The sequence below is a fragment of the Salmo salar genome, chromosome ssa10 (genome assembly GCF_905237065.1).
Source record: "Salmo salar chromosome ssa10, Ssal_v3.1, whole genome shotgun sequence".
Taxonomy (NCBI): domain Eukaryota; kingdom Metazoa; phylum Chordata; class Actinopteri; order Salmoniformes; family Salmonidae; genus Salmo; species Salmo salar.
Window position 1 is genome coordinate 3,682,274 of NC_059451.1, and position 27,929 is coordinate 3,710,202.

A 27,929-nucleotide genomic window follows, 5' to 3' on the forward strand; every position below is an offset into this window, starting at 1 on the left:
ACCCCCTGTATATAGCCTCGTTATTGTTATGTAAGTTTCTTGTTATTTTTAAATGTTTTCAATTTTTTTTGCACTAGTTAATTTAGTAAATATTTTATTAACTCTATTTCTTCAACTGCATTGTTGGTTAGGGGCTTGTAAGTAAGCATTTCTGTTGTATTCGGTGCATGTGACATAGCCTGTCTTCAAATCAAATGTTTTGTGCACTACCCTTGTAATTTAACTATTTGCACATCATTACAACACTGTATGTAGACATAATATGACATGTGAAATGTCTTTTATTATTTTGAAACTTTTGTGAGTGTGTTTAATGTTACGTTTTTTGTTTATTTCACTTTTGTTTTATCTATTTCACTTGCTTTGGTAATGTAAACATGTTTCCCATGCCAATAAAACCCCTTGAATTGAAATTGACAGATTTTCTGCCGAGTTGGGTCTCTCCTTCCTCTTCCTCTCTGACGCAGGCCAAGCAAGCGATGGCTGAGAGAGAGAGGATGGTTAGGGCTATCTGGGATCCTTAATACGTCCACTCCCTAAATCATAACCCTAACTTTACCTTAAAGGTAGACTCAGCGATATGACATAGATGCAGAAAGTGAACAGCATAGTGGGTTAATTTCCGCAAAAACTAAGGGCGTTGAAGCGTGGGGATAACTGCTCCGCTGTTTTGGGGCCCTGGCAACAACGCTGTACACAGCGTGAAGCAACCCGTGCACATGCGCAGATACTGTCCGTGTTCGAGAGCATCAACACCGTTATGTATCATTGGTAAATTGTGACTGACTGATCTACAAATAATAATGAGTTATTTATGATGCAAGGTGATTTGTAGGTCAGTCAGTCTCGAACACAGTCAATATCTAACGTTGTTGCTGGTGGCAACGTCATATCGTTGAGTCTACCTTTCACCGGACGTCCCAATGTTCCCGTTTAGCCTCGTCTAGAGAAGGATAGCGAGTGGGAAAGAGGACAGAGTGCTCGGGGATGGCGGACAAATCTCTCACGGTGTTCGTGAAGCTGTTCGCCGCTGTATTTTACGGACTCAGTTCATTCCTCATCGTCGTGGTAAACAAGAGCATCCTCACAAACTATAGGTTTGTTTGATTTCCGTTTAGTCTGTTCGCTACTTCCAAAACCATCTAGACACACAGCGATGCTACGTGCTGTTTGGTTCTGGTCAGGCTATTCATAAACTAGCTAACGTAAACTCACTTGCTACTTAGTTAATATTGCTTGGACAGGTTACGTTATTTAGCTAGTTCATTAACGCCAGCGAGATACTTCCTACTAACGTTAGATACACATTTAGACAGTTCTTTATATTTTCTATGTAGGTAACTTAGCTACGGGTTTGAGGCTTTGGTGGCTAACGTGAAACTTTAAATAAATTAACTTTGATAGCGACACTAGCTAGCTGACTACTGTAGCTTCGTCGATGTGTCACCGTTTGGGGCACCTTCACATCACGGAGTTACACGAGATGTTTGGCAAGTTTCTCAAGCTGTTTTCTTGTCACAGTACCATACATTTTTACTTTCAGGTTCCCCTCGTCAATATGTGTCGGCATCGGTCAGGTAAGTGTTATTCCTGTGTTTGTGTGAGAGACAACGCAAGAGAAGGTGCGGTGTGTTGATCCAGTATAACGGAGGTGTCTGTTGTAGATGCTGGCCACCGTGGTCGTGCTGTGGGTGGGCAAGGCTCTGAGGGTGCTCAGTTTCCCAGACTTCGACCATAGTATACCTCGCAAGGTGAGTCAGTCAGCTAATAGGTAGGTGTGCATGTCTGTATGTGTCCATCTTTGTGTGTGTGTAACGTGTTTCTCTTGTTGCAGACCTTCCCGCTCCCTTTCTTGTACGTAGGGAACCAGATAACTGGACTGTTTGGAACAAAACGGTTAAAGTATGTTATGGGTATCTGGGTTTATATGTAATGGATATATGTTGTGGTAGGGCTGGGCGATATGGCCAAAATCTCATATCCCGATATAGGTCCTTTCAAATCCCGATAAGGATGCATATCATGATATAGCACATTTTCTGTGAATTCAATGAATCAATAGTTTATATAAAATGACCACATGTAAAGGCCTATTTCTCATTACATTTTGAATTATACGCAACAAATAAAATATATTTACTCATATTTGATAAGTTCTCCTTTTATTTAGAACTTTGTGCAAATTTTCAATTAAGCATGTAACAAAATATAAAAGGTAAATGGAAAACACTTCAACTATAGTTGCAAATATATATATAATTTTTTGGGGGGGTCTTGCCTGTGTTGCGTGTTATTTTGGCATTAATACGTGTCGCATATCAATTTGCATTTGGTACCTTGGGTCGAGTGTTAACTCACGAAACCCCCGTTTTTTGACCGTGTAAATTGGGGCCATGTCTTTGCAGATGTAAGTTGTAACAGCAACTGTTATCTCCTTCCATCTTCGTGATTCTTTGACATGTGGTGTGCCACGAGCAAACCCTCTTGCAACGTCTGAGTCAGATTTGTTTTGAGCACTCAACTTTACTTTTTTGGATCTCATCCATGGACTCTCCGTGCTGTTTCACATGATTCTTGCCTATGTAGTAAAAGAGGTTTGTGGTTTTTGAGCCTGTTGTCGGGACCGGCCTGCGGCATATTTTGCAAAGGACGGTTTTCTGGTCCGTGTCAGACTTTTCATACCCAAACCACGTCCATGCGACCGAAGGTGCTCCTCTTTTAGGTATGAGCTCCTTGTCTCTGCTCTGTGTCACATTCACTCTACTCCATGTTTGTGTTGCAAATTTCCAGAACGCGAAGCATCGTCCAGTTGACTAAAAATATTGCCGTAAAGAGTGTGATTTGCGACACAACGAAATAAACGATAGAGCATAATATTAAACGATGGATGTTTTTCTATTGTCACATGATATATATCATCATATCGCCCAGCCCTATGTTGTGGCTGTCTGGGGGTTATATGTTGTGGCTGTCTGGGGGTTCAGAAAGTATTCAGACCCCTTCTGTTTTTCCACATTTTGTTACGTTAGCCTTATTCTAAAAGGGATTAAAAGAAACATGTTCCTCATCAATCTACACACAATACCACATAATGACAAAGCGAAAACAGGTTTTTAGCGATGTTTGTAAATGTATTCACTTATTTACATATATTTTTTTAAATGTTAAGTATTCAGACCCATTGCTGAGACTTGAAATTGTGCTCAGGTGCATCCTGTTTCCATTGATCATCCTTGATGTTTCTACAACTTGATTGGATTCCACCTGTGGTAAATTCAATTGATTGGACAGGCATACACCTGTCTATATAAGGTCCCACAGTTGACAGTGCATGTCCGAGCAAAAACCAAGCCATGAGGTCGAAGCAATTGTCCGTAGAGCTCTGATACAGGATTGTGTCGAGGTACAGATCTGGGGAAGGGTACCAAAACATTTCTGCAGGATTGAAGGTCCCCAACAACACAGTGGCATCCATCATTCTTAAATGGAACAAGAATGGAACCACCTAGACTTCCTAGAACTGAATGCCTGGCCAAACTGAGCAATGGTGAAGGGCCTTAGTCAGGGAGGTGACTGACAGAGCTCCAGAGTTCCTCTGTGGAGATGGGAGAACCTTCTTGAAGAACAACTATCTCTGCAGCACTCCATCAATCAGGCCTTTATGGTGGAGTGGCCAGACGGAAGCCACTCCTCAGTAAAAGGCACACGTCAGCCCCCTTCGAGTTGGCCAAAAGGCACCTAAAGGACTCAGACCATGAGAAACAAGGTTCTCTGGTCTGATGAAACCAAGATTGAACTCTTTGGCCTGAATGCCAAGCGTCATGTCTGGAGGAAACCTGGCACCATCCCTACAGTGAAGCATGGTGGTGGCAGCATCGTGCTGTGGGAATGTTTTTCAGTGGCAGGGACTGGGAGATTAGTCAGGATTGAGAGGAAGATGAACCGAGCATAGTACAGAGGGATCCTTGATGAAAACTTGCTCCATAGCGCTCAGGACCTCAGACTGGGGTGATGGTTCACCTTCCAACAGGACAACGACCCTAAGCACACAGCCAAGACACAGCAGCAGTGGCTTTGGGACAAGTCTCTGAATGTCCTTGAGTGGCCCAGCCAGAGCCCGGACTTGAACACGATCTCTGGAGAGATGTGAAAATAGCTGTGCAGTGACGCTACCAATCCTACCTGACAGAGCTTGAGCAGATCTGCAGAGAAGAATGGGAGAAACTCCCCAAATACAGGTGTGCCAAGTTTGTATCTTCATACCCAAGAAGACTCAAGGCTGTAATCGCTGCTAAAGGTGTTTCAACAATGTACTGAGTAAAGGGTCTGAATACTTATGTAAATAAGGTATTTGTTTATTTTTAATACATTTGCCAAAATGTCTAAACCTGTTTTTGCTTTCTCATTATGGGGTAGTGTGTGTAGATTGAAAAGGGGGAAAACAAATTTTAGAATAAGGCTGTAATGTAACAAAATGTGGAAAAAATCTGGGGTCTGAGTACTTTCTGAATGATGCACTGTATGTTCTGGTAATATCTGGGGTTATATGGAATGGTTATAGGTTGGGGTTGTAGGTTATCTGAGGCTTCATCTAGCTGTGTTGTTTTGGAGGTAGTGGATAGATGATGATATTGTTCTCTCTCTCCCAGCCTGCCGATGTTCACAGTCCTCAGGAGGTTCTCCATCCTCTTCACCATGATGGCTGAAGTTCTGCTGCTCAAGTATGATTTACTATTTAATATTATTTAAATATACTCATTTTGTTTCAATATTGGAACAATTTGTTGAAGTGGCAGTTAGGATTCACCCTTGATAAATGACCAGTCTGTATGTCTGTAATAAAATAGTGCCTTCACCAAGTATTCACCCCTTCACTTTTTCCACATTTTGTTGTCTTACAGACTTAATTTAAAATTGATTAAATTTAGATTTTTTTTGTCACTGGCCAACACACAATACCCCATAATGTCAATGTTTTACAAATTAATAAAAAATGTAAAGCTGAAATGTCTTGACTCAAATAAGTGTTAAACCCCTTTGTTATGGCAAATCAAAATAAGTTCAGGAGTAAAAATGTGCTTAACAAGTCACATAAGTTGCATAGACTCACTCTGTGTGTAATAATGGTGTTTAATAAGATTTTTGAATGACTACATCTCTGTACCCCACACATACAATTATCTGTAAGGTCCCTCATTCGAGCAGTGAATTTCACACAGATTCAACCACAAAGACCAGGGAGGTTTTCCAATGTCTTGCAAAGAAGGACACCTATTGGTAGATGGTTAAAAAAAAAAAAGCAGACATTGAATATCCCTTTGATCATGGTGAAGTTATTAATTACACTTTGGATGGTGTATCAATACACCCAGTCACAACAAAGATGCAGGCGTCCTTCCTAACTCAGTTGCCGGAGAGGAAGGAAAACGCTCAGGGATTTCACCATGTGGCCAATGGCGACTTTTTAAAACAGTTACAGATTTTAATGGCTGTGATAGGAGAGAACTGATGATCAACAACATTGTAATTGATATACAATACTAAACTAAGTGACAGAGTGAAAAGGAAGCCTGTACAGAATATAAGTATTCCAAAACATGCATCCTGTTGACAATAAGGCACTTAAGTAAAACTGCACAAAATGTGGCAAAGAAATGTACTTTGTCCTGAATACAAAGCATTATGTTTCGGGCAAATCCAACACATCACTGAGTACCACGCTTCATATTTTCAAGCATGGTGGTGGCTGCACCCTGTTATGGGTATGCTTGGCATGGCAAGGACTAGAGTTGTTTAGGATAAAAAGTAACAGTATAGAGCTAAGCACAGTCAAAATCCTAGAGGAAAACCTGGTTCAGTATTTATTAGGATCCCCAATTAGCTGCAGAGGTAGTGGCAACTCTTCCTGCTGTCCAAACAGGAAACAACAAATAAAATGCATACATAGCACCACATGTACATGACAATTCAGCCATTCAGCAGACGCTCCCGAACAGAGCTAGTGCATTGATCTTAAGATAGCCAGGCGAGACAACGATATACAGTATTAGTCGTATCCCAACCACTTATCACATAATACAAAATGCATAAAAATGTCTCTTCACAGTCCCTGTCATGCCGTAAGGTGTTCTTTTATTGTGTTGGTGCCCATTTTCATGAGCTGAAATGAAAGATCCCAGAAGTGTTGTGCATACATTTGTTTACAATGAGCATTAGTGAGCATTTCTCCTTTACCAAGATAATCCATCCACCTGACAGGTGTGGCATATCAAGAAGCATGATTATTACACAGGTGCACCTTGTGCTGGGTACAATAAACGGCCACTCTAAAATGTGCAGTTGTCTCACACAACACAATACCACATGTCTCAAGTTGTGGGAGTGTGCAATTGGCATGCTGACTGCAGGAATGTCCACCAGAGCTGTTGCCAGATAATTGAATGATATTTTTCTCTACCATAATCCGCCTCCAACGTTGTTTTAAAGAGTTTGGCAGTACGTCCAACCGGCCTCACATCGGCAAGCCAAGTGTAACCACCACGCCAGCCCCTCCACATCTGACTTCTTCACCTGCGGAATGGTCTGAGACGAGCACTAATTTCTGCACAAAAGGTCAGAAAAAGTCTCCGGCAAGCTCATCTGCCCGCTCGTCATCCTCACCAGGGTCTTGACCTGACTACAGTTTGGCGTCGTAACCAACTTCAGTGGGCAAATGCTCACCTTCGATGGCAACTGGCATGCTGAAGAAGTGCGCTCTTCATGGATGAATCCCGGTTTCAACTGTACCAGGCAGATGGCAGACTACGTGTATTGCGTCGTGTGGGCAAGCGGTTTGCTGATGTCACATGGTGAACAGTGACCCGTGGTGGTGGGGTTATGGTATGGGCCCCATGGTGGAGGTGGGGTTATGGTATGGGCCCCGTGGTGGTGGGGTTATGGTATGGGCCCCATGGTGGAGGTGGGGTTATGGTATGGGCAGGCATAAGCTACGGACAACAAACACAATTAGCATTTTATCGATGGGAATTTGAATGCACAGAGATGCCATGACGAGATCCTGAGGCCCATTATTATGCCATTCATCCACCACCATCACCTCATGTTTCAGCATGATAATGCACAGCCCCATGTCGCAAGGATCTGTACACAGTTCCTGGAAGCTGAAAATGTTCCTTCTGTGGCCTGCATACTCAGACATGTCACAGAGATACTTTTGTATATAGTGTATGTGGACACCTCTTCAAATTAGTGGATTTGGCTATTTCAGCCACACCCATCGCTGACAGGTGTATAAAGTCGAGCACACAGCTATGCAATCTCCATAGGAAACATTGGCAGTAGAATGGCCTGCACCAGTCAACTAAGTTCTGTTGTGAAGTGGAAATGTCTAAGAGCAACAAGGGCTCAGCCGCAGCCCACACAAACTCACAGAATGGTATTGCTGGCGCGCGTAGCCTGTATAACTGGTCTGTCCTCAGTTGCAACACTCACTACAGAGTTCCAAACTGCCTCTGGAAGCAACGTCTGCACAAGAACTGTTCATCGGTAGCTTCGTGAAATGGGTTTCCATGGCCGAGCAGCTGCACACAAGCCTAAGATCACCATGCGCAATGCCAAGCGTCGGCTGGAGTGGTGTAAAGCTCGCAGCCAATGGACTCTGGACCATTGGAAACGCGTTCACTGGAGTGATCAATCAAGCTTCACCATCTGGCAGTCCGACGGACAAATCTGGGTTTGGTGGATGCCAGGACAACGCTACCTACCCGAATGCGTAGTGCCAACTGTAAAGTTTGGTGGAGGAATAATGGACTGGGGCTGTTTTTCATGGTTCGGGCCCCTTAGTTCCAGTGAAGGGAAATCTGAACGCTACAGCATACAATGACATTCTAGACTATTCTGTCCTTCCAACTTTGTGGCAACAGTTTGAGGAAGGCCCTTTCCTGTTTCAGCATGACAGTGCCCCCATGCAGAAAGCGAGGTCCATACAGAACTGGAATGTCGAGATCGGTGTGGAAGAGCTTGACTGGCCTGCACAGAGCCCTGACCTCAACCCCATCGAACACCTTTGGGATGAATTGTAACGCCGACTGCGAGCCAGGCCTAATCACCCAACATCAGTGCCCGGCCTTACTAATGGTTTTGTGGCTGACCGAAATGCTCCAACATCTAGTGGTTTGCCTTCCCAGAAGAGTGTATATTGTTATAACAGCAAAGGGGTGACCAACTCTATATTAATGCCCATGATTTTGGAATGAGATGTTCGACGAGCAGGTGTCCAGATACTTTTGGTTATGTAGTGTACCGTGACGAGATTCTGAGGCCCATTTTTTTTTTTTTTGCCTTTCATCCACCATCACCTCGTGTTTCAGCATGGTAATACATGGCCCTATGTCGCAAGGATCTGTACACAATTCCTGGAAGTTGAAAATGTCCCAGTTCTTCCATGGTCTGTATACTCACCAGACATGACACCCATTTAACATGTTTGGGATGCTCTGGATCGACGTGTATGACAGCGTGTTCCAGTTCCTGCCAATATCCTGCAAGAGGAGTGGATAAAGTAATCCTTCTAACCCCCCCTTAAAGATTTAGATGCACTATTGTAAAGTGGTTGTTCCACTGGATATTATAAGGTGAATGCACCAATTTGTAAGTCGCTCTGGATAAGAGCGTCTACTAAATGACTTAAATGTAAATTTAAAGGAGTGGGACAGAATTCCACAGACCACAATCAACAACTTGATCAACTTTATGCGAAGGAAATGTCACACCAGATACTGACTGGTTTCTGATTGACACCCCTACCTTTTTAAAAAAGATGTCTGTATTCCCAGTCGTGAAATCCATAGCTTAGAGGGCCTAATGAATTTTTCAGTTGACTGATTTTCTTATATGAACTGTAACTTAGTAAAATCTTTGAAATTGTATGTTTTTATTTTTGTTCAGTGTAAATTGGCTTAAAAATCTGTCAAGACTTGAACATTTCTATCTCGCAATGATCAACAACCAACTTGACAGAGTTTGAAGAATAAAAAAATGTATAATGTGCAAATATTTTATAATCCTGGTGTGCAAAGCTGTTAGACTTACCTAGAAAGACTTCCAAAAGTGATTCTGACATGTATTGACTCAAGGGTGTGAATGCTTATGTAAATTAGACATTTTTGTATTTCAGTTTCAATACATTTGCGACAATTTCTAAATACATGTTTAAACTTTTATGGGTTATTTTGTGAAATCTATTGAATCCATTTTGAATTCGAGCTGTAACACAACATGGAATAAATCAAGAGGTATGAAGACTGTCAGAAGGCATGTACTTAGTCTCTAACCTTTTACTCTTAAACTCTTCAGGAAGACATTCTCCAGGCCTGTCCAGCTAACAGTGTTTACTATGATCCTGGGGGCGTTTGTAGCGGCAAGGTAAGTTCTACTGCTCTAGGTGTGAAGAGTCTCTGACGTCAGCTTTAGTCATGGTATATAATATCTTTAGGACCACTTTAGTCATGGTATATAATATCTTTAGGACCGCTTTATTCACATGGTATATAATATCTTTAGGACTGCTTTATTCACATGGTATATAATATCTTTAGGACCGCTTTATTCACATGGTATATAATATCTTTAGGACCGCTTTATTCACATGGTATATAATATCTTTAGGACTGCTTTATTCACATGGTATATAATATCTTTAGGACTGCTTTATTCACATGGTATATAATATCTTTAGGTCAGCTTTATTCACATGGTATATAATATCTTTAGGACCGCTTTATTCATATGGTATATAATATCTTTAGGACCGCTTCATTCATATGGTATATAATATCTTCAGGTCAGCTTTGTTCCTGGTGCACAGAGAAGGGTTAGGGTCCACACCCGTATCTCCATGTATTTTCCTGTGTTATGTCCTGTTTTTGTTCTACACTGAATGACCACATTGGAAATAAGTGTTTACGCTTTCATGTGTCATCCTCTGGGTTTCTTGTATTTTAAAAGCTTTTTTAAACTGTGCATATTGTTTTACCAAAAATAAAATGAATCAATTCATAAAGTGTTTAAATGATGTCTTTGAGTTGTGCTGGAGGAGCCATGCCCTCTCTAGAATGTTATCTTTACGGCGTGTGTAAGCTGAGTCTCTGCCCCCAGCTAAATACATGTTTCAACCTGTTCACCCTCCCTTATCTTCTATGGGCAAGCGTCCCACCCTAGTCAACAGCCAGTGGAATCGCGTGGCGCGAAATTCAAATACCTAAAAAATGTTATAACTTCAATTTCTCAAACATATGACTATTTTACACCATTTTAAAGACAAGACTCTCGTTAATCTAACCACATTGTCCGATTTCAAAAAGGCTTTACAGCGAAAGCAAAACATTAAATTATGTAATGAGAGTACCCTGCCAAAAATAATCACACAGCCATTTTCAAAGCAAGCATATATGTCACAAAAACCAAAACCACAGCTAAATGCAGCACTAACCTTTGATTTTCATCAGATGACACTCCTAGGACATTATGTTATACAATACATGCATGTTTTGTTCAATCAAGTTCATATTTATATCAAAAACCAGCTTTTTACATTAGCATGTGATGTTCAGAACTAGCATACCCACCGAAAACTTCTGGTGAATTTACTAAATTACTCATGATAAACGTTCACAAAATACATAACAATTATAGATACAGAACTCCTTTATGCAATCGCGGTGTCAGATTTTAAAATAGCTTTTTGGGGAAAGCACATTTTGCAATATTCTGAGTACATAGCTCGGCCATCACGGCTAGCTATTTTGACACCCACCAAGTTTGGGGCTCACTAAACTCAAAATTACTATTAGAAAAATTGGATTACCTTTGCTGTTCTTCGTCAGAATGCACTCCCAGGACTTCTACTTCAACAACAAATGTTGTTTTGGTTCCAAATAATCCATAGTTATATTCAAATAGCTCCGTTTTGTCCGTGCGTTCAGGTCACTATCCGAAGGGTGACGTGCGAGCGCATTTCGTGACAAAAAATAAAAAAATATTCCATTACCGTACTTAGAAGCATGTCAAACGCTGTTTAAAATCAATTTTTATGCTATTTTTCTCGTAAAATAGCGATAATATTCCAACAGGGCAACGTTGTATTCATTCAAAGGCTGAAAGAAAAAAATTGAGTAGTCTCGTGAACACGCATCTCAGTCTCACTGTCCCCAGGCTGACCACTCACAAACTCTGCTGCTGTTCTTTGCCAAGAGACAGACACCCCATTCCACTTTCTGGCGGCTTTAGAGAGCCAATGGAAGCCTTAGAAAATGTCACATTACAGCACAGATGCTGTATTTTCGATAGAGATGTAACAGAAGGACAACAAATTGTCAGACAGGGCACTTCCTGTATGGAATCTTCTCAGGTTTTGGCCTGCCATATGAGTTCTGTTATACTCACAGACACCATTCAAACAGTTTTAGAAACTTTAGAGTGTTTTCTATCCAAATCGTCTAATTATATGCATATTCTCGTTTCTGGGCAAGAGTAGTAACCAGTTTAAATCGGGTACGTTTTTTTATCCGGCCGTGCAAATACTGCCCCCTAGCCCCAACAGGTTATGTTTCTGACCTGTCTATGCGCTCTACTGCACTGACCTGCTGTGTGTCCGTGTTCTCTCTCTCCAGTGCTGACCTGTCTTTCGACCTCCAAGGCTATGTGTTTATTCTGCTAAATGATGTTCTGACTGCAGCTAACGGAGCCTACGTCAAGCAGAAGCTAGACTCGAAGGTATGTTTCAGCTAGCTGGACTAATATATGTAGCCGCTAGCTGGACTGGTGTGTGTATATATGTGTGTGTGTGTGTGTGTGTGTGTGTGTGTGTATACACAGATAAAGTCACTTAGGTTGGAGTCATTAACTCGTTTTTCAACCACTCCACAAATTTCTTGTTAACAAACTATAGTTTTGGCAAGTCGGTTAGGACATCTACATTGTGCATGACACAAGTCATTTTTCCAACAATTGTTTACAGACAGATTATTTCACTTATCACTCACTGTATCACAATTCCAGTGGGTCAGAAGTTTACATACACTAAGTTGACTGTGCCTTTAAACAGCTTGGAAAATTCTAGAAAATTATGTCATGGTTTTAGAAGCTTCTGATAGGCTAATTGACATCATTTGAGTCAATTGGAGGTGTACCTGTGGATGTATTTCAAGGCCTACCTTCAAACTCAGTGCCTCTTTGCTTGACATCATGGGGAAAATTAAAAGAAATCAGCCAAGACTTCAGAAAAGAAATTGTAGACCTCCACAAGTCTGGTTCATCGTTGGGAGAAATTTGCAAACGCCTGACGGTACCACGTTCATCTGTACAAACAATAGTACGCAAGTATAAACACCATGGGACCACGCAGCCGTCATACTGCTCAGGAAGGAGACGCGTTCTGTCTCCTAGAGATGAACGTATTTTGGTGCGAAAAGTGCAAATCAATCCCAGAACAACAGCAAAGGACCTTGTGAAGATGCTGGAGGAAACGGGTACAAATGTATCTATATCGACATAACCTGAAAGGCCGCTCAGCAAGGAAGAAGCCACTGCTCCAAAACCGCCATAAAAAAGCCAGACTACGGTTTGCAACTGCACATGGGGACAAAGATCGTACTTTTTGGAGAAATGTCCTCTGGTCTGATGAAACAAAAATAGAACTGTTTGGCCATAATGACCATCGTTATGTTTGGAGGAAAAAGGGGGAGGCTTGCAAGCCGAAGAACACCATCCCAACCGTGAAGCACGGGGATGGCAGCATCATGTTGTGGGGCTGCTTTGCTGCAGGAGAAACTGGTGCACTTCACAAAATAGATGGCATCATGAGGTAGGGAAATTGTGGTTATACTGAAGCAACATCTCAAGACATCAGTCAGGAAGTTAAAGCTTGGTCGCAAATGGGTCTTCCAAATGGACAATGACCCCAAGCATACTTCCAAAGTTGTGGCAAAATGGCTTAAGAACAACAAAGTCAAGGTATTGGAGTGGCCATCACAAGGCCCTGACCTCAATCCTATAGAAGATTTGTGGGCAGAACTGAAAAAGCGTGTGCGAGCAAGGAGGCCTACAAACCTGACTCAGTTACTCCAGCTCTGTCAGGAGGAATGGGCCAAAATTCACCCAACTTATTGTGGGAAGCTTGTGGAAGGCTACCTGAAATGTTTGACCCAAGTTAAACAGATTAAAGGCATTGCTACCAAATACTAATTGAGTGTATGTAAACTTCTTACCCACTGGGAATGTGATGAAAGAAATAAAAGCTGAAATCAATAATTCTCTCTACTATTATTCTGACATTTCACATTCTTATAAAGTGGTGATTCTAACTGACCTAAGACAGGGAATTTTTACTGGGATTAAATGTCAGGAATTGTGAAAAACTGAGTTTAAATGTATTTGGCTAAGGTGTATGTAAACTTCTGACTTCCACTGTATATATACATACATATAGTACAAGTCAAAATTTTGGACACAACTACAGATTCAAGGGTTTTCCTTTATTTTTTACTATTTTCTTCATTCTTCAAGACATGAAATCATGTAGTAAACAAAAAAGCAGCCACCCTTTGCCTTGATGACAGCTTTGTCCTTCTCACAACCTGCTTTTCCAACAGTCTTGAAGGGAGTTCCCCCATATGCTGAGTGCTTGTTGGCTGCTTTTCCTTCACCCTGCGGTCCAACTCATCCCAATTGGGTTGAGGTCGAGTGATTGTGGAGGCCAGGTCATCTGATGCAGCACTCATCACTCTCCTTGGTCAAATAGCCCTTACACAGCCTGGAGGTGTGCTGGATCATTGTCCTGTTGTAAAACAAATGATAGTCCCACTAAGACTAAACCAGATGGGATGGCGTATCGCTACAGAATGCTGTGGTAGCCATGCTGGTTAAGTGTGCCTTGAATTCTAAATAAATCAGTGTCACCAGCAAAGCACCACCACCTCCACGCTTCACGGTGGGAACCACATGTGCGGAGATCATCCGTTCACCTACTCTGCGTCTCACAAAGACACGGCGGTTGGAACCAAAAATCTCAAATTTGACCTCATCAGAATAAATGACAGATTTCCACTGGTCTAATGTCCTTTGCTCGTGTTTCTTGGCACAAGCAAGTCTCTTTTTATTGGTGACCTTAAGTAGAGGTTTCTTTTCAGCAATTTGAGCATGAAGGCCTGATTCACGCAGTCTCCTCTGAACAGTTGATGTTGATTTGGGCTGCAATTTCTGAGGCTGGTAACTAATGAACCTCTGCAACAGAGGTAACTCTGGGTCTTCTGATTGGCTCAAACGCATTAAGACTGGAAGAAATTCCACGAGTAGGTGTGTCAACTTTTGACTAGTACTGTATGTAGCACCCAGCTGGACTAATATACAGTATCAGTCAAAAGTTTGGACACACCTACACATTCCAGGTTTTTTCTTTCTACTATTTTTTACATTGTAGAATAATAGTGAAGACGTCAACTATGAAATAACACATGTAGTAACCAATGAATCAAAATATATGTTATATTTGAGATTGTTCAAAGTAGTCACCCTTTGCCTTGATGACAGCTTTGCACACTCTTGGCATTCTGTCAACCAGCTTCATGAGGTAGCCAGCTGGAATGCATTTCAATTAACAGGTGTGCCTTGTTCAAAGTACATTTGTGGAATTTATTTCCTCAATGTGTTTGAGCCAATCAGTTGTGTTGTGACACAGTAGGGGTGGTAAACAGAAGATAGCCCTATTTGGTGAAAGACCAGTCCATATTATGGCAAGAACAGCTCAAATAAGCAAAGAGAAACGACAGTCCATTACTTTAAGACATGAAGTTCAGTTACTTCGGAACATTTCAAAAACTTTAAGTTTCTTCAAGTGCTATGATGAAACTGGCTCTCATGAGGACCGCCACAGGAAAGGAAGACCCAGAGTTACCTCTGCTGCAGAGGATAAGTTCATTAGAGTTAACTGCACCTCAGATTGCAGCCCAAATAAATGCTTCACAGAGTTCAAGTAACAAACACATATCAACATCAACTGTTCAGAGGAGACTGTGTGAATCAGGCCTTCATGGTCGAATTTCTGCAAAGAAACCACTACTAAAGAACACCGATAAGAAGAATTGACTTGCTTGGGCCAAGAAAGACGAGTAAGGGACATTAGACCAGTGGAAATCTGTCCTTTGGTCTGATGAGTTCTAATTTGAGATTTTTGGTTCCAACCGCCGTGTCTTCGTGAGATGCAGAGTAGGTGAACGGATGATCGCCGCCTGTGTGGTTCCCGCTGTGAAGCATGGAGGTGGTGGTGCTTTGCTGGTGACACTGATTTATTTACAATTCAAGGCACACTTAACCAGCATGGCTACCACAGCGATACGCCATCCTATCTGGTTTGGTGTTAGTGGGACTATAATTTGTTTTTCAAACGGACAATGACCCAACACACCTCCAGGCTGTGTAAGGGCTATTTGACCAAGAAGGAGAGGGATGGAGTGCTGCATCAGATGACCTGGCCTCCACAATCACCCGATCTCAACCCAATTGAGATGGTTTGGGATAAGTTGGACCGCAGAGTTAAGGAAAAGCAGCCAACAAGTGCTCAGCATATGTAGGAACTCCTTCAAGACTGTGGGGAAAGCATTCCAGATGAAGCAGGTAGAGAGAATGCCAAGTATGTGCAAACCTTTCTTCAAGGATACTTTTGAAGAATCTAAAATACATTTTGAATGCTTTTTTGGGTTACTACATGATTCCATAGTTTTGATGTCTTCACTATTATTCTACAATGTAGAAAATAGAAAAAATTAAGAAACTCTTGAAAGAGGTGTGTCAACTTTTGACTGATACCGTATGTTGCACCGAGCTGGACTAATATATTTAGCACCCGGCATTCGGAAAGTATTCAGACCCTTTCACTTTTCCCACATTTTGTTACGTTACAGCCTTATTCAAAAATGTATTACATTAATTTTAGCAATCGGGGGAGAAGGGCCTTGGTCAGGGAGGTGACCAAGAACCTGATGATCACTCTGACAGAGCTCCAGAGTTCCTTTGTGGAGATAGGAGAACCTTCCAGAAGGACAACCATCCCTGCAGCACTCAGACCTCTATGGTAGAGTGGCCAGACAGAAGCCACTCCACAGCAAGGTACATGACAGCACGCTTGGAGTTTGCCAAAAGGCACCTAAAGGACTCTCAGACCATGAGAAACAAGATTCTCTGGTCTGATGAAACCAAGATTGAACTTTTTGGCCTGAATGCCAAACGCCACGTCTGGAGGAAACCTGGCACCATCCCTATGGTGAAGCGTGTTGGCAGTATCATGTTGTGGGGAGGTGTTTCAGCTGCAGGAACTGGGAGACTAGTTAGGATCTAGGGAAAGATTAACAGAGAAAAGTACAGAGATCTTTGATGACAACCTGCTAAGGACCTCAGACTGGGGGGAAGGTTCACCATCCAACAGGACAATGACCCTAAGCACACAGCCAAGATAATGCTGGAGTGGCTTCGGGACAAGGCTCTGAATGTCCTTGAGCGGCCCAGCCAGAGCCTGGACTTGAACCCAATCTCTGGAGAGACCTGAAAATAGCTGTGCAGCGATGCTCCCCATCCAACTTGACAGAGCTTCAGAGGATCTGCAGAGAAGAATGGGAGAAACTCCCCAAATACAGGTGTGCCAAGCTTATAGTGTCATACCCAAGGAGACTCGAGGCTGTAATTGCTGCCAAAGATGCTTCAACAAAGTACAGAGTAAAGGTTGTGAATACGATATTTCAGTTTTGTATTTTTATAAAAAACAACTTTTTTTTGCTTTGTCATGATGGGGTGTTGTGTGTAGATTGATGAGGGAAAAAACCTATACCGTAGTTTCCGGACTATTAAGCGCACCTGAATATAAGCCGCACCCACTGAATTAAAAAATATATATATTATTTTGAACATAAATAAGCCGCACATGTCTATAAGCCGCAGGTGCCTACCGGTACATTGAAACAAATTAACTTTACACAGGCTTTAACGAAACACGGCTTGTAACAAAAATAAATAGGCTTTAACGAAACACGGCTTGTAACAAAATGTAAAATTAGCAGTAAGCTTTACCGGTAGTTGTCTTTTTGCACTGAGTCAATTCCTCACGCTGCTGTTTCCAATGTCTTATCATTGACTCATTAAGACCAAGCTTCCGTGCAGCAGCTCTATTTCCTTTTCCAACAGCCAGATCAATCGCCTTCAATTTGAAAGCCGCATCATATGCATTTCTCCGTGTCTTTGCCATGATGAGGGTGACAAAATGACTACCGTAATCAGAATGATGGGAAGTTTGAGAGCGCTCAATTTAATCTAAACAGTAAACAAAAAAGTTGTTTGACCTTAACCTGTTCGGCAATTTCATTGGTCTAATGAAAGCTTCATGCCGCCCAAAAACTGAGCACGTCACAGAATGTTTTTTTGGAGAAAAAAAAAAGTAAAGCGGGAAAAATCCATATATTAGCCGCGTCATTGTTTAAGCCGCGAGGTTCAAAGCCTGGGAAAAAGTTGCGGCTTATAGTCCGGAATTTACGGTAATCATTTTTAGTATAAGCCTGTAATGTAACAAAATGTGGAAAAAGTGAAGGTCTGAATACTTTCCGAATGCCCTGTATATAGTGGATTTGGCTTTTTCAGCCAGACCCGTTGCCGACAGGTGTATAAAATCAAGCACACAACCATGCAATCTCCATAGGGAACATTGGCAGTAGACTGGCCTTACTGAAGAGCTCAGTGACTTTCAACGTGGCACCGTCATAGGATGACACCTTTCCAACAAGTCAATTCGTCAAATTTCTGCCCTGCTGGAGCTGCTCCGATCACCTGTAAGGGCTGTTATTGTGACATGGAAATGTGTAGGAGCAACAACTGCTCATCTGCAAAGTGGTAGGCCACACAAACTCACAGAACAATTGTTAAAATTGTCTGTCCTCGGTTGCAACATTCAATACCGAGTTCCAAACTGCCTCTAGAAGCAATGACAGCACAAGAACTGTTTGTCAGGAACTTCATGAAATGGTTTTCCATGGCCGAAGATCACACAAGCCTAAGATCACCATGCACAATGCCAAGTGTAGGCTGGAGTGGTGTAAAGCTTGCCATCATTGGACTCTGGAGCAGTGGAAACGTATTCTCTAGAGTGATGAATCGCGCTGCACCATCTGGCAGTCCGACGGACAAATCTGTGTTTGGTGGATGCCAAGAGAACACTACCTGCAAAAATGCATAGTGCCAACTGTAAAGTTTGGTGGAGGAGGAATAATGGTCTGGGGCTGTTTTTCATGGTTCGGGCCCCTTAGTTCCAGTGAAGGGAAATCTTAACTCGACAGCATACAATGACATTCTAGACTATTCTGTGCTTCCGACTTTTTGGCAACAGTTTGGGGAAGGCCGTTTCCTGTTTCAGCATGACAATGACCTTGTGCACAAAGCGAGGTCCATACAGAAATGGTTTGTCGAGATTGGTGTCGCAGAACTTGACTGGCCTGCACAGAGCCCTGACCTCAACCCCATCGAACACCTTTGGGATTAATTGGAACGTCGACTGTGAGCCAGGCCTAATCGGCCGACATCAGTGCCCAACCTCACTAATGCTCTTGTGGCTGAATGGAAGCAAGTCCCCACAGCAATGTCCAGTGGAAAGCCTTCCCAGCAAAGGGGGGACGAACTCCATATTTTAATGCCCGTGATTTTAGAATGAGATGTTTGTAGAGCAGGTGTCCACATACTTTGGTCATGTAGTGTATGTGGAGATAATGGAAGGCAAGCTATCCTTCACATGTTATTGCTGAACACCAGTTAGTTTAGTTCATCAGCTAAAACTTGCGACTGAAGTTTTAACTCAATAAATGATCAAGGCTTGAGATATAGCACAGGCAGGCTGAGATATGTTTAGAAAGTGACCCACTGTCACCCTCGGTGACTTTTGAATGAGAGTTAATTTTGGGAGTTGACATGAGGTTGGCTGTTGCACTCATATTACACTGTCTGCTAGCTTTCTAATTCACTTTACGCTACTGCTTTGACTACTAATTTATACTTGTTTTATGATCTCTCATTACTACTAGTTATACTATTATACCACTAGTTGTACTATTATACTACTAGTTGTACTATTCTACCACTAGTTGTACTATTATACTACTAGTTATACTATTCTGCCACTAGTTATACTATTATACTACTAGTTATACTATTCTACCACTAGTTATACTATTATACTACTAGTTATACCATTCTACCACTAGTTATACTATTATACTACTAGTTATACTATTCTACCACTAGTGACACTATTCTACCAACAGTTATACAATCATACTACTAGCCATACTATTATACCACTAGTTATACTGTTCTACCACTAGTTCTACCACTAGTTATACTATTCTACTACTAGTTATACCACTAGTTATACTGTTCTACCACTAGCTATACTACTAGTTATACTGTTCTACCACTAGCTATACTACATTTACATTTACTATACTACTAGTTATACTATTCTACTAGTAGTTATACCACTTGTTATACTGTTCTACCACTAGCTATACCACTAGTTATACTGTTCTACCACTAGCTATACTACTAGTTATACTATTCTACCATCAGTTATACTGTCATACTACTAGTTATACTATTCTACTAGTAGTTATACCACTAGTTATACTGTTCTACCACTAGCTATACTACTAGTTATACTATTCTACCATCAGTTATACTATCATACTACTAGTTATACTAGCTATACCACTAGTTATACTGTTCTACCACTAGCTATACCACTAGTTATACTATTCTACTACTAGTTAGACCACTAGTTATACTGTTCTACCACTAGCTATACCACTAGTTATACTATTCTACTACTAGTTAGACCACTAGTTATACTGTTCTACCACTAGCTATACCACTAGTTATACTATTCTACTACTAGTTATACTGTTCTACCACTAGCTATACCACTAGTTATACTATTCTACTACTAGTTATACTGTTCTACCACTAGCTATACCACTAGTTATACTGTTCTACCACTAGCTATACTACTAGTTATACTATTATACCACTAGTTATACTATTCTACCATCAGTTATACTATCATACTACTAGTTATACTATTCTACTACTAGTTATACTATTATACCACTAGTTATACTATTCTTCCATCAGTTATACTATCATACTACTAGTTATACTATTCTACTACTAGTTCTACCACTAGTTCTACTGTTCTACCACTAGCTATACTACTAGTTATACTATTCTACTACTAGTTATACTGTTCTACCACTAGCTATACTACTAGTTATACTATTCTACTACTAGTTATACTGTTCTACCACTAGCTATACTACTAGTTATACTATTCTACCATCAGTTATACAATCATACTACTAGTCATACTATTATACCACTAGTTATACTCTACCGCTAGTTATACTATTCTACTACTGCCAAAGTAATTTTGTATGTACTGTTCTTTAGACTGATGATAACCCTACCAGCATAGACACTGAGGTACTATTCTACCACCATATATGGAGTCAGCATGCCGTCCCAACAACCCCAAAGAGTTTGTTGTAGAGCAGTGAGCTGGTGACAGCTGTATGCTGGCTAGAGAGGAATGTACCATCATGAATAACCCTCTGTTCTCTTCTCTCCCTCTTTTTCCTCCCTCTTCTGCCCCTCCCCTCTCTCCCTCTCTTGCCTCTCTCTCTCTCTCCCTCCCCCTCAGGAGCTGGGGAAGTATGGCTTGCTGTATTATAATGCGTTGTTTATGATCTTTCCAACAATGCTGCTAGCTCAACTCACTGGAGACGTTCAGAGGGTAAGATCTGTCTGTCTACTGGTCTGTGTGGCAGCAGTCTCTCAATGTGCTGATGTCATGGAGAGACTGAGAGGGAGAGACAAATGGCAAAGTGGGCAAACTTAGGCAGAAAACGTCAACAACGAACAGTGAGCCGTCGTACTCATGCATAAAAAAACGAATAATTAAAGAAAAGCATCTGTCTGTCATATCTTTAATCTGAGCCTAGAGAAAAGTCTTTGTCCTCAGGCTTGGAGGGAAGACAGTCATTCGGCTACCCAAGAGTGGTAAAGCAGTCTTTACTGATTCTAACAGCAGACCTATCAGCTTGCTGCCAACTCTTAGCAAACTGTTGAAAATACAGTACAACCAAATACAATGCTATTTCTCTGTAAACGAGTTAACAACAGACTTTCAGCATGCTTATAGAGAAGGGCACTCAACATGTACTGCACTGACATAAATGTAAAATAAGACGATTGTGGGTGCTGTTCTGTTAGATTTCAGTGCAGCCTTTGACAGTATTGACCATAACCTGTTGTTGAGAGAACTTGTGTTATGGATTTTCAACCTCGGATAGCTCTGAATCTACAATATGGCAATCTAATAGAACTCAGAGGGGTTTCTTTAATGTCAAACATTTAAGGTGTAGTGTACCACAGGGCAGCTCTTTAGCTCCGCCACTTTTTTCTATTTTGACCAATGACCTGTCACTGGCATTACACAAAGCATGTATGTTGATGATTCAACCATATACTCATCAACCACAGCTAATGAAGTCATCAAAACCCTTAACAGTTGCAGTCTGTTTTGGAATGGGTGCCAGTAATAAACCTGTCCTGAACATCTCTAAAACGAAGAGCATTTTATTTGGTGCAAATCATTTCCTAAGTTCTAGACCTCAGTGGCTGTTGTACAAGTTGAGTGGACTAAATTACTTGTTGTTACCTTAGATTGTAAACTGTCATGGTCAAAACATATTCAATGGTTGTGAAGATGGAGAGCGGTCTGTCTGTAATAAAGAGATGCTGTGCTTTTATGACACCATAAATCCTGCAGGCTCTAGTGTTCTTGTCTTGAGTGCTGCAATAAAAGCCCTAGAACGCCCAGAACAGAATGGCACGTCTTGCTCTTCATTGTAATCAGAGGGCTGATATAAATACTACAGTGCCTTGCAAAAGTAATAATCTCCCTTGGTGTTTTTCCTATTTAGTTGCATTACAACCTGTAATTTGAATGGATTTTTATTTGGATTTCCGGTAATGGGCATACAGAAAATAGTTCAAATTGGTGAAGTGAAATGAAAAAAATAACTTGTTTCAATAAATAAAAAAACTGAAAAGTGGTGCGTGCATATGTATTCACCCCCTTAATAAGATCTGGTGCAACCAATTACCTTCACAAGTCACATAATTAGTTAGATTGCACACAGGTGGACTTTATTTAAGTGTCACATGATCTCAGTATATATATACACCTGTTCTGAAAGGCCCCAGAGTCTGCAACACCACTAAGCAAGGGGCACCACCAAGCAAGCGGCACCATGAAGACCAAGGAGCTCTCCAAACAGGTCAGGGACAAGGTTGTGGAGAAGTACAGATTGGGTTATAAAGAAATATCGGAAACTTTGAACATCCCACGGAGCACCATTTAAAAAATGGAAAGAATATGGCACCACGTGAGGGCTGCCCACCAAAACTCACGGACCAGGCAAGGAGGGCATTAATCAGAGAGGCAAAAAAAAAACTAAGATGACCCTAAAAAAGCGGCAAAGCTCCACACCGGAGATTGGAGTATCTGTCCATAGGACCACTTTAAGCCGTACACTCCACAGAGCTGGGCTTTACGGAAGAGTGGCCAAAAAAAGGCATGTGGGAGACTCCCCAAACATATGGAAGAAGGTACTCTGGTCAGATGAAACTAAAATTGAGCTTTTTGGCCATCAAGGAAAACGCTATGTCTGCTACAAACCCAACACCTCTCATCACCCCGAGAACACCATCCCCACAATGAAGCATGGTGGTGGCAGCATCATGCTGTGGGGATGTTTTTCATCAGCAGGGACTGTGAAACTGGTCACAATTGAAGGAATGATGGATGGCGCTAAATACAGGGACATTCTTGAGGGAAACCTGTTTCAGTCTTCCAGAGATTTGAGACTGGGACGGAGGTTCACCTTACAGCAGGACAATGACCCTAAGCTTACTGCTAAAGCAACACTCGAGTGGTATAAGGGGAAACATTTAAATGTATTGGAATGGCCTAGTCAAAGCCCAGACCTCAATCCAATTGAGAATCTGTGGTATGACTTAAAGATTGCTGTACACCAGCGGAACCCATCCAACTTGAAGGAGCTGGAGCAGTTTTGCCTTGAAGAATGGGCAAAAATCCCAGTGGCTAGATGTGCCAAGCTTATAGAGACATAGCCCAAGAGACTTGCAGCTGTAATTGCTGCACAAGGTGGCTCTACAAAGTATTGACTTTGGGGGGGGGTGAATAGTTATGCATGCTCAAGTTCTGTTTTTTTGTCTTATTTCTTGCTTGTTTCACAATAAAAATATTTTGCATCTTCAAAGTGATAGGCATGTTGTGTAAATCAAATGATAAAACCCCCCCCAAAAAACGATTTTAATTCCAGGTTGTAAGTCAACAAAATAGGAAAATGCCAAGGGGGGTGAATACTTTCGCAAGCAACTGTATACATGCCAGTCTCTCTCGGCTAAGAGTTGAGGCGAGACTGACTGCATCAGTTCTTCTTTTTATAAGAAACATTAATATTAAATTCCAAATTGTTAGCATAGTCAACTTACACACAGGTCTGACACACACGTTTACACCAACAGACATGCCACCAGGGGTCTTTTCATAGTCCTTAAATCCAGAACAAACAAGAAAACATGCAAAAATGGCTCTATATAATACTGTGTCTCGTATTGGTCAAATGAACAGCAAACCTGGCTTAAAAAAACAGATAAAGCAACACCTCTCCTGTTTGACCTAGATAGTTTGTGTGTGTATTGATATGTAGGCTACGTGTGCCGCTTTTGTCGTTCTGTCCTTGAGCTGTACTTGTCTATTAATGTTCTGTATTATGTCATGTTTCATGTGTTGTCTGGACCCCAGGAAGAGTAGCTGCTGCTTTTGCAACAGCTAATGGGGGATCCTAATAAGATACCAAAAGAGTGTGAGACAGTGTCTGAGAGAGTGGTAGAGAGAGAGAGACAGAGAGACAGTGTCTGAGAGAGTGGTAGAGAGTGAGAGACAGTGTCTGAGAGACTGGTAGAGTGGTAGAGAGTGAGAGACAGTGTCTGAGAGACTGGTAGAGAGTGAGAGACAGTGTCTGAGAGACTGGTAGAGAGAGAGAGACAGTGTCTGAGAGAGTGGTAGAGAGAGAGAGACAGTGTCTGAGAGAGTGGTAGAGAGAAACAGAGAGACCTGGTTTTCCGAACTCAGGAAGTGAAGAGGCCAGCAGCCAGAAACACATAAAGCTGCCATTATGTTGTTAGCTACTACTAAATACACTTTCTCTGCTGTCTTAATGATGGTGTATGTCTGCAGGCGGTGGAGTATGATGGCTGGTCAGACATCCTGTTTCTCAGCCAGTTCATCCTATCCTGTATAATGGGGTGAGATCCTGACTCTTAACCTCTGTCTGTTCTCTACCCCTCTTCCATCGGTTCGCTACCCTTCTTCCCTACTCCTCTAACATCTGGTTTCTACCCTTCTGTGCTGTGTGTGTGATGACTTGTGGTGTGTTTGTATTGCAGGTTTGTGCTGATGTATTCTACAGTGCTCTGTACACAATACAACTCAGCTCTAACCACCACCATCGTGGGCTGTATCAAGGTAAGCTCCCAGAACAGAACCCCAGCCCATTAATAATGACAAGATAAAATGTCTTACCCTAACCCATTAATAATGACATGATAAAACGATCTCTAATGACATAAAACACTAACCCACTCATCAATAATGGCATGAGAAAACGCTTACTAACCCATCAATAACGATGTGATAACACTCTAACCCTAATCCATTAATAATGACCTGATGAAATGCTCTCTAACCCATTAATGACATAAAACGCTCTCTAACCCATTAATAATGACCTGATAAAATGCTCTCTAACCCATTAATAATGACATAAAACGCTCTCTAACCCTAACCTATCAATAATGAAACGATAAAACGTTAACTAACCCATCAATAATGACTAGTGATTGGCCGATATTTTCAGATATAAATTTTTTTGCGCAGTTTTAAGCATTCTAGTACAGTTAAATAGTTAACACACACACATGGACGCAGCGGTCTAAGGCACTGCATCTCAGTGCAAGAGGCGTAACAACAGTCCCTGGTTCGAATCCAGGCTGGATAACATCCGGCCGTGATTGGGAGTCTCATGGCGGTGCACAATTGGGCCAGCATCATCCGGGCCGTCGTTGTAAATAAGAATTTGTTCTTAACTGACTTGCCTAGTTTTATTTTGAAGGCAAATCGCAAATTCCACCATTGCGTCTAATCCTTATTGTGGCTAGCTTCACAACACATAACCCGGTCAGGTCGAGCCTCACTAGCCAGATGAAGCTAGCTGGCTGCTTAACCCTGTTGCCCAAAGCTCATTTATTTTAATGAACAACAAGTGGCAACCTAGCTAATACTTACTCACAAGGATTCATAAATCATTGCTAAGAATAATGAAAATGACTGCAGTTTCTACTGATCATTGTTTTCAGGCTGGTTGTATTGGTGCTAGCTAGGTACCACGCTAAAGCTAGCTACCCACCCCAGAAGTTGTGGTCTAACAAATTATTATTTTTTACCAACACAATATTTGTAAACACATCGTTCGTGGCCGGTGTTTACTTTTCTGTACGGCTTTGACAGTACTACTGTTTCTTTTTGACACACAAAGACCCAAACGGCGTTCCATAGTATGTCGTGAAGCTATTACTGTGTAACTCCAGTAGGGCAACATCTGAAAAATAGCACACTTGGTAGTGTGTACCGATGCTCGACCAGTCGGCGAAAGCCAACATCACCCACGACAGAGAACGGTCAAGGGCAATGAATTCCGTTATCTTGGCGTTAATGGATTTCGCCTTTTGAGTTGTCTCGCTGAAATGTTCTTACTCTTTCAAATGACTGCTGGACTTGTTGACTGCTCGATCCACACAGCAGACATTGTGTGGGCTAGGTTAGGCGTGCTGTGTTGCACGTGTAGCGCATTTACGTCATGTACCTACGTTATATAGGTATGCACGGTAGCTTTGACATCGGGCCGATATCGATGTTGGCATTTTTGGCTAATATCGGCCGATGCCGATAAGTTCACCGATATATTGTGCATCCCTAATAATGACATGATAAAATGCTCTCTAACCCATCAGTAATCACGTGATAAAACGCTCTCTAACCCATCAGTAATCACGTGATAAAACGCTCTCTAACCCATCAGTAATCACGTGATAAAACGCTCTCTAACCCATCAGTAATCACGTGATAAAACGCTCTCTAACCCATCGGTAATCACGTGATGAAATGTTTTTTAATCCTTCTACTGCGCTCTTTCTTACAGAATATTCTAGTGACATACATCGGGATGGTGTTTGGTGGAGACTACATTTTCTCTTGGACAAATTTCATTGGTTTAAATATCAGGTATGGACCGGATATATTTGGACTTAAGTCACTGTTTGTTACACACTGAAATAGTCATTCATTTCAGACAGTTAATGGTGTGTGTGTGTGTGTGTGTCAGTATTGCAGGTAGCCTGGTGTACTCCTACATTACTCTGACAGAGGAACAGTCCAGTAAACCCTCTGAGAACACCATGGAGATCAAGGGGAAAGTGGTGGTTTGACATCATGGTTACATCATAGGGAGGTAATGGTATGCCAGAGGAAAAGTCACTGGAGATCCTTTTTCAAATGTTAATGGTACAAGAGAACATTCTATTTTTGGTACATGTTGTATTTATGGACTTAACAGCTGTGGTTACCATAGCAACCAACTGGACACCCCACCGTGGCAACAGGCTCCTCCCACTGGACACATGGATTAGGAGGGCGGTGCTGGGGCAACATGATTACGATATTTATAATGGATCGATTTTAAAGGGTGCTTTTACTTAACTTCCTCATGTTTAGTCATTAGATGATTACATCATGGAGAGCACGATCTTCCCGTTTTTGGTGAAATGTGTTCATGGGGATTGAATTCTCTCCTGATGTCAGAACCAAGCAGAATGTGTAGAACCAACCTGGAATGTTCCCTCAAACAGGAATGGTCCGATGGAATCTGAGGCAGTATTATGTGGGCGCTGGTATGCATAAGATGTTGTCCATCATACAGTTGAAGTCGGAAGTTTACATACACCTTAGCCAAATACATTGAAACTCAGTTTTTCACAGTTCCTGACATTTAATCCTAGTAAAAATTCCCTGTCTTAGGTCAGTTAGGATCACCACTTTATTTTAAGAATGTGAATTGTCAGAATAATAGTAGAGAGAATGGTTTATTTCTTTCATCACATTCCCAGTGGATCAGAAGTTTACATACACTCAATTAGTATTTGGTAGCATTGCCTTTAAATTGTTTAACTTTGGTCAAACGTTTCGAGTTGCCTTCCACAAGCTTCCCACAATAAGTTGGGTGAATTTTGGCCCATTCCTCCTGACAGAGCTGGTGTAACTGAGTCAGGTTTCTAGGCCTCCTTGCTCGCACACGCTTTTTCAGTTCTGCCCACAAATTTTCTATAGGATTGAGGTCAGGGCTTTGTGATGGCCACTCCAATACCTTGACTTTGTTGTCCTTAAGCCATTTTGCCACAACTTTGGGTCATTCAACCCATTTGCGACCAAGCTTTAACTTCCTGACTGATGTCTTGAGATGTTGCTTCAATATATCCCCATAATATTCCTTCCTCGTGATGCCATCTATTTTGTGAATTGCACCGGTCCCTCCTGCAGCAAAGCACCCCCACAACATGATGCTGCCACCCCCGTGCTTCATGGTTGGGATGGTGTTCTTCGGCTTGCAAGCCTCCCCCTTTTTCCTCCAAACATAATGATGGTC

At 41.7% G+C, this 27,929-nt stretch overlaps 1 protein-coding gene across 1 annotated transcript; it reads left to right on the forward strand.

Moving 5' to 3' along the window:
* The first annotated feature begins 724 nt into the window (after nt 1–724).
* On the forward strand, nt 725–27,376 carry slc35d1a (solute carrier family 35 member D1a). Its single transcript, XM_014123868.2, has 12 exons — nt 725–1,097; nt 1,544–1,577; nt 1,665–1,751; nt 1,835–1,902; nt 4,650–4,721; nt 9,355–9,423; nt 11,670–11,772; nt 20,780–20,872; nt 24,410–24,477; nt 24,619–24,697; nt 26,430–26,512; nt 26,613–27,376. Exons 1-12 carry the CDS (start codon nt 988–990, stop codon nt 26,713–26,715), a joined length of 969 nt encoding a protein of 322 aa, XP_013979343.1. The 5' UTR covers nt 725–987; the 3' UTR covers nt 26,716–27,376.
* Nucleotides 27,377–27,929: the final 553 nt, after the last annotated feature.